This window comes from Nerophis ophidion, linkage group LG08 (genome assembly GCF_033978795.1).
Source record: "Nerophis ophidion isolate RoL-2023_Sa linkage group LG08, RoL_Noph_v1.0, whole genome shotgun sequence".
Taxonomy (NCBI): domain Eukaryota; kingdom Metazoa; phylum Chordata; class Actinopteri; order Syngnathiformes; family Syngnathidae; genus Nerophis; species Nerophis ophidion.
Genome location: NC_084618.1, coordinates 61,486,415 through 61,496,428, shown reverse-complemented (window position 1 = coordinate 61,496,428; position 10,014 = coordinate 61,486,415). Strand labels below are relative to the sequence as shown.

General features: G+C 40.2%; 1 protein-coding gene across 4 annotated transcripts; it reads right to left on the bottom strand.

Moving 5' to 3' along the window:
- Positions 1–472: 472 nt before the first annotated feature.
- anks3 (ankyrin repeat and sterile alpha motif domain containing 3) lies at positions 473–8,944 on the bottom strand. 4 transcript variants are annotated; one of them, XM_061909252.1, is made up of 16 exons: positions 8,787–8,944; positions 8,446–8,628; positions 5,315–5,513; positions 5,119–5,240; positions 4,968–5,049; positions 4,780–4,897; positions 4,549–4,707; positions 4,351–4,476; positions 2,315–2,424; positions 2,089–2,247; positions 1,899–2,023; positions 1,573–1,714; positions 1,255–1,510; positions 1,123–1,164; positions 964–1,055; positions 473–898 (listed from the first exon to the last, which is right to left on the bottom strand). In XM_061909252.1, exons 2-15 carry the CDS (start codon positions 8,610–8,612, stop codon positions 973–975), a joined length of 1,890 nt encoding a protein of 629 aa, XP_061765236.1. In that variant the 5' UTR covers positions 8,613–8,628; positions 8,787–8,944; the 3' UTR covers positions 473–898; positions 964–972. The 4 variants fall into 4 exon arrangements, with proteins under 4 accessions (XP_061765236.1, XP_061765234.1, XP_061765235.1 ...); XM_061909250.1 differs by having other exon boundaries at positions 1,123–1,510; XM_061909251.1 differs by having other exon boundaries at positions 1,123–1,510; positions 8,446–8,638; positions 8,788–8,944.
- Positions 8,945–10,014: the final 1,070 nt, after the last annotated feature.

Here is a 10,014-nt window from a genome sequence, read left to right as displayed (position 1 = left end):
CCTCCCAGAGGGTGGGACAAGGGAATCGGTGAAATGCAGAGGGTAATTTCACCATACCCAGTGTGACTATCATAGATACTACTTTTACTTGAGGTACAAGTTGTTAAGAAAAAAATAAGTTAAAGTACCTTCTGCTGGACATATATGGTATTGACAGTTTATAGCATACTCTATCCATCCATTGTCTACTGCTTGTCCCTTTCCATTGATCCCTGTTCTACTGCTTGTCCCGCTCGACTTGCTGGAGTCTATCACAGCGGCATTCGGGCAAAAATGGGAGTACACCCTGGACATGTCGCCACCTCATCGTAGGGCCAACACAGACAAGACAACATTGAACATCACACAGAGCCAAAGTTAAATGAAAACATTTCCAATCAATCCAAACCAGCTCAGAACATTTTTAAAAAGAGATCAAAACCAGATTGAACTAATAATTCAAAGTTAAAAAAACATAATGTTAAAGATGATGTTTGGGTTACAGATTTTTATTTGAATATATTCAGCAGGACATTTTTAACAAATTTCCGTGAATTAATCATCAGAAATTGAATTTCTTAACCTGAACAGAATAAGAAAAAACTTAATGGACTTGGCCTCTTTATTTAGTGGTTAAAAAGTAAAGCCACATTCTTGAAAGTATTTCACAGCATTTCAACGTGTGCTTCAAAGTACATCTGATCATCGACCAGCGCGAGCACATGTGCGCAGGCGTGCAAGGGCTGTGTCCCTCCTGCCTGCTTTTCCTTAACCCTCGACCGAGTTCCCACGTCTGTTCGTCGATCCCAGAGGACTAGTAGGTCCTGTGTATCTGGCCTGGCAGGTCTGGCCTTGTCTCTGGCAAGAAACATTGTTTAGGGTGGTCATCTCACCCTCCGTCATTCACTGGCAGAAGCCTCTGTGACAAAAATGGACTTTTAGTCTAAATGTTTGGAGTCGTGGGCAAATCTTGTTTTGACTCACCTGCAAGGATCAAGGTCTTTCCCAACTATCTGAAACTTTTTCAGAGGCACTCAATCGCCTCAGACTCTGCAGCACAGTTTGCAAGGTCCCCGCTGTTTTGATGAAACAACATTAGAGGACTCCATGGATGTAAGAATTAAATTACCAAACCTATCTTACTGAGTTCTTCTTGGTAGGAATCCAATTTCTTCATCAGCTCAACTTCACAGGAAAGTGTCGGACATCCAGCATAGTAAAATGTCAGGTTAAAAGAAAAAGTCTCAAAAAGCATTTTACGAGCAAGCGACTCACCTGCGTCACCTTTTGGTTTTACTTCCACGCCGTTCAAAAATCTGTCGGCAGTTACTGAAGCAACCAGCTCCGTGCGACACACTCTGGCCTTTGCTAATGTCGCATTCATTTCCTGGGCCAGACGGTGGTTCTCCACAAGCTCTGCATGTACCCTCCTCCATGCCATCTTGTCGTCCATCAGACATCCCTCCATCACGGTGCGCAACTCTTTTTCCTGAGACACCTGACTCTGCAGACCCTCCACTTCCTCACAGCACTAGCATGGAGGACGATGAGTTAAAAGAGGATCATCCCGCGTAAAAGTGCTATCATAGTTACTTTGTGCAGCTGGATAGCCATCTCCTGCATTTCAGCTTCCAGCTGGTCAGCATATGCCTGTTCCAGAGCATCACTTGGAGGGCGAGCGCTGCTGTGCCACCTGGCAATGGCGGACGTCATCTTACGCTTTGGTCCAAACAACCTAGGAAGTCCACAACAACTTTTCATTTTAATACTTTTTAAAACCCTGCTTTGTCTTTATTAGTCTCCATGTGCAAAGAAGCAAATAACTGCAACTGCTATGATTTAATTCTGCACAATATTCTTGATAGATTCATTATCACGGACGTATGACTTGTGTAAAAGAAGACTCGGTAGATCCTTACGTGATCCCGATCTCTTTTAGGTCGTTCTCTGTCAGGGTGAGGAAAAGACGTAGGTCAATGTCTTGCTCCTCCAGTAAAGGGAGATATTTTGAGAAGCCAAGGTGTTCCAAGAACTCAGCAAGATCCTATAGGAATAGATATTATATGTTGTGTACCTACAAGTACTTGTAAGTGTGAAGACGCTACACACTTTAGGACCGTTGTAGGATGATGGAACATGGGAACATTTCCCACAGTCCCCTGTAGCACCAGTGTACGCTGCATCGCTGCCTACATAGCGGTTTTTGCCTTTGGAGTAATGAGCCTTATTGAGTCTGCGTGAGCTGCTCTTTTTGCACTGATCAGAATCCTGGTGGAAAGACACACAGTCAATTTTGGAATCTCTTAAGGATGGGTGAATCGCTACGTTTGTTTACCTCGTTACTTTCCACCGAGGCTTCCCAGCCGTTGACAGGAGGTAGACTCTCACTGCTGCTACTGCTGCTCCTTATGGTGGGCATGTCGTTGTCCAAGAACGGACTGTCACCTACAAATAAATTACATTGTCTTGACAAGAATATAAGACATTTTTCTCAAGAAAAACAGTTGAGTCTTCAATCTGATTTTTAACCAAATGTTCACCCAAATGTTGCCCAGTTTTTTATATACTGTCTCAGGTCTCAGATGGCCAACATTGTTCATAACACACTGGTCTGTATGCCCATGTATTATTCTGCCAATTCCAGTCCCAAAACAAAGAATCCCACACATTTGGAACTCAGTTTGTGCGTTTTGCAAAGTAAGCCAGCATGAGGCCAAAGAAAGTTGTAAGTACCAGGATTTTGATAAGAATCCAAGAAACAACTTTTAGTGAAGTAGAAAAGTGGCTTAACCTTCCTGTCTTCACCAAGAAGGTAAACGTTATGTTTTGTCATCTATATGTATTTATATTGTTTTTTGCACTCAAAACTAATTCAATTATTCTCTATACTCCCAAGGTATTCAATCGAACGCAACTGGACTGTTTGGTTTGTTTTAGAAGATGTTTCGCTTCTCATCCAAGTAGGCTTTGTCATTTCTTGCTCATCGATTTAGGTTGGTCAGATCTAGTCTCGTCGCTAGTGCCAAAACCCCAAATATTTACTCCAACATGAGCCGGGCGGTATACCGATTTTACAGTTAATAGCGGTATATTTTAGAAAGATACTTGAGACAAGCAACACGTAACATTACTATTTACAACAACAATAATCTGAGTACTCTCAACACTGGTTATTAAGCCATAAAACACTAGGGCAATTTAAAGAAATTTGCACATTTTCTTTAAGATACCGGCATATGATACCAGTATATATCGTATATTGCCTTTCGGCCCGAAAATACTGGGATATCAGTTTTGGTCCATATCACCCTGGCCCACTTCAACACAAGGAGGGTGTGCCTGTGCAAAGATGAATCCGTCCTATTGTTTTGAAAAAAACCTCTGTTGAGATGCAAAATAGCATCCATATTGTCAATGCCAACGACAGTCGGTAAAGTGGAATTTCCCCTCGTTAGCATTGAGGTATTGTGTGGCAGGACGATCGCTGCTGAATGACCACTACCAGCCCAAAATCAGTCTGAATCACCTACGTTATTATGCCATTGAGTAGTAAAAGATGTCAGAAAAGGAGCATCTGTGATCAAAATGTTCCTAAGTCTTGTTTTTTGTAGGGGGCTAAATTGCAGAAGATTTTAGGGACAGCCGAAAGGACAGAGTTGTATGTGGGGATAGGTGATGTCGCAGACCACCTCCTCTGTTTAGGGATGATTTTTCAACCCTGACGTTTATGGCTTCCCTCACTCCCCTTTCAAAACATCGGTCCTCCCTGTCCAGAATCTGTAAATTTTTGGCCTTTACAAGAGTGCCATTTCTCCTTGTAGTGCAGGTAAACAGCTAAGTAACATGTAAAAAGTGTTTTATGTATATATTTTGGGTGTCTGTAACAGATTAATTAGATTTACATTTTTGGAAAAATTGTTTCAATTTTTGTACGGTTCAGTTTTTGTGTAACTTTTTGGATTTCTAACAAAAACTGATGTAGTACTGTACATGCACGTCAACAGGTGGGGCTAAACAACTTCTCCCCACACAAATCAGAGCCTTTCTTCCTGTCGCTCAAACACATCAGCAACCTGGACAGACAATGCCTAAAAGGCTGTTAGCAAACATTTGATGAGTTATGATTCAAGTTTCAATATAGTAGTTCTTTATGAAGCCGCTAAGAAATATTTTAGTATACCAGTTGTAACTTCTGAAATTAAACTATATTTAGGTTAGGTAGTTAGGGTGTCTGATATTTGGGTCATATTAGATAAAGCATTCAATACGACAACCATGATTACACACAAATTGTAACATGATGTCATCAGCCGGATGCTTCAGTAATATTTCTAATATGATTTCTACAATAATAACACAGGCGCCTCTCACCTCTGCTGCTATTGCTTTGGCCGTCCAGCTCGTTGATGGGCGAGGTCACGTCGCGATAGCAAATGCCATCGCTCTGATTGCCGATATCGCGGAATGCTGTGTAGCCAGCACGTGCTGTACGAGGCTCTGACATTTAAAACAAATACATATCCTGAGCAACATTCACCACAATTTGAATAACTTTGTGTGCAAAATTACCACACGATCCTCCAGTCCTGCCAGCGCCTCCGACCCTAAACTTAGCGATAGCTTGTGGCCCGTCGTGTATGCTAATGCCCTTAGCTCGGCTGCGGCTGGGTCGTGGCCGAGGGGGGCCGCTGTCCGAGTCCTCAGAGGAGCTGAGGTCTTCAAAATGTCCTGAGGAGGTCCAGCAGACAAAGCTCAGAATTCAAACATCATCACTGAAACGTAAAGCTGCTTGGAAAGTACCTGCTTTGTTCCTTGGAGAACGTGAGTCAATGAGGCTTGCTATCTTGGTGTAGCCGTACGTCATGGCAAGGGCTCGCGCCGTCTCACCTTTGGCGTTGCGCTCATCTACCTTAACCTTCTGTAAGTGTGTCAAAAAGCTAAGCCAAGTGTCATTCACATGATGATGCTTCTGAATGTAGTGTCCTCACATGATCAAGCAGGTGCTGAACAATGATTTCATGCCCAGAAGCAGCAGCCTCCATTAAGGGAGTAAATCCAGACCCAGGCTCCCTGAGGATAATCACAAGTGGGTCCATGCAAGAGTGGAGTAGCATTTGGGCGCTAAGACAAGATCCCTACCTCACATTCGCATCGGCATTGTTATCTAGCAGAAACTTAACCATCTGCTGGTGACCCGTACATGTACAGTGAAACAGGGATGTCCAGCCTCGGCAGTCCTTCAGCTCCAGCTCTGCACCTTGCTTTTACAACCAAAAATAACAATATCGACAATTGTCCTGATTGGATTGCTGGATGCAACCCTGACGTAATGTACCTGAAGCAGAAAGTAGGCGATGCTTTCATTCCCACAGCTCGCCGCCAGCATCAGAGGGGTCTGTCCTTTAGCGGTGGTGGCGTTGACCTTCACACCGGCTTCAAGCAGGAGATTAGCAATGTTGTCATGACCAATGTATGAAGCATACATTAAGGGGGTCCATCCTCCAATGTTCTTCCCATTTAGGTCCACCTCACGCCTAGAAAACATCAACATTAGCTACACCTGCAATGATCTTTTACTAAAATGCTATAAATTCTAAATTTAAAAAGAAAATAGGGGGCGGTGGAGCGGAGTTGGTTGTCACACGGATTGGCTCAGAGGAACTTACGGACTTAGGTTAAGAGCTCATTTCCATAGTATTGTCTTGAGTAAGACTGTAACTTGAGGTGAGGAGTTTTTTTTCATGTCAAATTGTAAATCTTTTAACTCCTTTGTATTTGTCTTTTAGGCTTTTACACAAAACAGGGACACTAGAAAATGGATGGGTGGATGAAATTATTACCCTTTAAAAGTGCAAAGGGATGCTGGCAAACAATTCCAGTTGGGGTTGGTTGTCACCTTCCCTTATATATTCACACATAACTACGGCTGCAATTATTCATTAAATTTGAAAATAAGTTTTGTTTTGTATTAATGTTGTGTTGATAATAATTGATCAAATCTGTGCTTAAAGTTGTACATAGAACTTAAGATCCGCTCACATAGTTTCCACACAGCCACAGCAATAGAGCGCACATGAGAGCGCTGGTGTGTGGCGACAAACAGTGGAGAGTTTTTTTAATGCACAAGTTAAGTATGCAGTTTCAATGCTAATGATGTGCATTTATTAGAAAAAAGAACAAAGGTTGTGGCAAGCAGATTATTTTAAAAATGTCCATCCATTTTGTACCGCGTGTTCCTTTCAGGGTTGCTGGAGCCTATCCCAGCTGCACTCTGGCAGAAAGCAGGTATCTAAAATATGCATTAAGGTTATAAAATGTATTTTATCCGATAACTCAAATCAAACTAATCGATAGATTAATTAATTACTAAAACAATTGATAGCTGTAGCCCTATAAATGTAACATACTGTATACCAGGGTTATATTTTGGTCAAATTAATTTCAAGACAGCTATTGACTGGGGTGGACTTCTATCTTTACTACTATTTATATTTTGTTTATTCCTGATAATCGGTATCCTCTGCAGTGGGCCTTTAACTTTAGGCTATTTTGCCTGTATTACAAAATTTAGAAAAAAATTGCCCCAACTATAAAACAATATTGCTCTTCTGTTTTTGAAGACCAACTATAAAAAAGCTAATCAAAAATTATCTATATGGTAGTAGAGGTGGGGGAAACCATCGATTTTTACATGCAAAGCAATTCGGACATGGACTATTATAGACTCGATTAGTAAACGTTAATCAGGTTATTTATTGTAAATAAAGTAATGCAGTTACAGTTAATGCAATTCTAAAAGTTGGCTGGCTGCAGCAAACCACCTCACCGAGATCCGACCAGCTCCTTTACTATTGGGCACTTCTGGTCCAGTTTTGCACACATTTTCATTAATTTAATAAAAGGTGGGAATTAATTTAACTGTTTCTTATTCCAAATGAGTTGGGGTTTTTTTTTATTAGAAGTGAGAAACGCTTAATTAGTGAAACAAAAATAAATGTAAAACTGCATCAATATACAAAAATTAAAGATGCATCAATTAACGATTTTTAATGGAATCGCAGCTTCTGAATCGGAATCGTGAGATGCCCAAATATTCCCACCTCTATATGACAGTACTCTAGTTCAGTGGTTCTCAAATGGGGGTACGCATACCCCTGGGAGTACTTGAAGGTATGCCATGGGGTACGTGAGGTTTTTTAAATATATTATAAAAATAGCAACAATTAAAAAATCCTTTACAAATATATTTATTGAATAATACGTCAACAAAATATGAATGTAAGTTCATAAACTGTGAAAAAAAACACAACAAGGCAATATTCAGTGTTGACAGCTCTATTTTTTCGGGACATGTGCCATAGATACTGATGTTAAAGATTTCTTTTTTTGTGAAGACATTTTTAGAATTAAGTTCATGAATCCAGATGGATCTTTTTTACAATGCCCAAAGAGGGCACTTTAGGTTGACGATTACTTCTATGTGTAGAAAGATTTATTTATAATTGAATCACTTGTTTATTTTTCAACAAGTTTTTACTTATTTTTATATCTTTTTCCAAATAGTTCAAGAAAGACCACTACAAATTAGCAATGTTTTGCACTGTTATACAATTTAATAAATCAGAAACTGATGACATAGTGCTGTATTTTACTTCTTTTTTTCAAGCAAAAATCATTTGCTCTGATTAGGGGGTACTTACCTACTCAGTTGCCTAGTGGTTAGAGTGTCCGCCCTGAGATCGGTAGGTTGTGAGTTCAAACCCTGGCCGAGTCATACCAAAGACTATAAAAATGGGACCTGTTACCTCCCTGCTTGGCACTCAGCATCAAGGGTTGGAATTGGGGGTTAAATCCACCAAAAAATACTTCCCCGGCGCATCTACTGCTGCTGCTCACTGCTCCCCTCACCTCCCAGGGGGTAATCAAGGGTGATGGGTCAAATGCAGAGAATAATTTCGCCACTAGTATGTGTGTGACAATCATTGGTACTTTAACTTAAATCAAAACAATGTTCACAGGGGGTACATCACTGAAAAAAGGTTGAGAACCACTGCTCTAGGTTATAGGCATCTGCTTCAAAATTGTAAAGCCCTTTTTAAAGTTTGTTTTAACTGAGTCAGCAGGCCAGTTTGGTGTTTTATTTGGCTACCCTGGACCACCAGTTGAATATCCCTGCTGTATACAGTAAAGTAGACTGGCCTAAAGATATTTACAGTTTATGTTCATTGCTCATTTTGATTTAAGATTAATAAAAAATATATGCATTTGTCGAATTATCTTATTAAAACAATAATGTGACAGGCAACCCAGGGTGCTTTTGATAGTTTTGATAAACTTCTTGAGGAGTTTTAAAATGAGATGGTTACACAAATCAAGAAAACACCTTGAGCTTCATTTTAATGTAAGGATGACTATTGAAATGTTATCGTGATGATCATTTAGACTAGAGTAATATGGAGGATCAACCTTTTGATGCACTCTGCCACCACGTCATACTGGCCGATGGAGCAGGCGGTGTGAAGGTCCAAAGGGACGTCCAGCTCCTCGGATCTCACCAGAGACTCGCCCAGCCAGAGGGAGAGACTGACTCCCAGCTGCTCCGACTCACTGGCCTCGTCGCTTAGCTCAGACATTTCTCTTCAGACAGTCCTCAAAAGTCAATATGTGTTAAAAACAAAAGTTAGTTTAACGTCAGTACTTCAATAAGTGAATCTTGACTGCGCGTTAGCTATTTGAGCTAGCTGCATCTTCCTTCAGCAGGATAGTTAAAATAACTTTACGCCACCTCACCTAGCTAATGAACTCACCTTCAGTGGGACGGTATGTAAATGGTGTACTAAGATGTCTAATGCGAATACAAATACCAAAATGTTAGTTTGTTGCGATACAACTTTTTTGTTTGGTTTACTGACGTCAGCTGTCAACGTCCCGCCTTTCCGGTTCTTCTTCTTCGTTGTTAAATTGGCATTTGGCAAACATATTTTCGGTGCAACAGCGCCATCTTGGTCCGGTTTCAGTACTTCTTCTTCTTCTTCTTCTTTTGTTTTTATGGCGGTTGGCAAGCAACCTTCTGGTGTGCATTACCGCCACCTACTGTAATGGAGTGTGGACCGAGGTGGATCCCTACTCTATATTCTTTTACTTAACCCAGTGTTTTTTAAATATGTATATATTGCTTTATATCCTATGTTTTCTGAATGCAATCCTAATATATCTCCCACTTCTAACCTAATATTTTCTTTTGCTAACTTATTTTCCAGTATTTCTCTTTCTCTATTATATTTCCTACATTGTATTAAGACATGGTCAACATTTTCTATCTGGTGGCAAAAATCACACAGCCCTGTAGTATATTTACCTATCAATTTTAGTGAACTATTTAGATATGTATGGCCTAATCTCATTCTAGTAACAATGTCTTCTTCTTTCCTATTTCTACCCCCTCCTCTCATTACACCTACTTTCCTCTGGACTTTGTAAAACTCTCTACCTTTTGTTTCCTTATTCCAATTATCCTGCCACTTTTTATTGTGTTCTATCTTAATTATGCTCTTCACTTCTTCTTTACTGTGCTTAATCTCCATGTTTACTTCTGTTTTAGTGGTTGCTTGTTTTGCGTATCTATCAGCTAACTCATTTCCCTCAACTCCTACATGAGCAGGAACCCAGAGAAATGTTACCACACCTCCCGCTTTATTTATTCTGTAGATTGCCTGAACTATTTCATAAACTATATCTAGTCTTGTTTCTGATGTTATGTTTTTTATGCTCGTCAATGCACTGCTGGAGTCCGAGCACACGACTACTTTCCTAGCTTTGTTTTCCTCTATCCAGTTAACTGCCATATAAATTGCTACCAATTCCCCCGTAAAAACAGATAGTTTATCACAAATTCTTTTATTCAACACTATATTTCTCTGTGGGATAACTGCAGCAGCTCCTACTTTACTATTTATGGTTTTTGATGCATCTGTGTATATCATAATATTATCAAAAAACATTTCCTCAATCCGTTGTTCTATTTGGTAACTATTT

What these genes read in the sequence shown, in the direction of transcription:
- anks3 (XM_061909250.1), bottom strand. Translation starts at nt 8,612, where the DNA reads ATGTCTGAGCTAAGCGACGAGGCCAGTGAGTCGGAGCAGCTGGGAGTC. An exon ending in TTCAGCACCTGCTTGATCAT is followed by an intron (nt 4,898 to 4,967) that starts GTGAGGACACTA and finishes ACACACTTACAG; the next exon opens with AAGGTTAAGGTAGATGAGCG. An exon ending in TTCCTACCAAGAAGAACTCA is followed by an intron (nt 1,056 to 1,122) that starts GTAAGATAGGTT and finishes TCATCAAAACAG; the next exon opens with CGGGGACCTTGCAAACTGTG.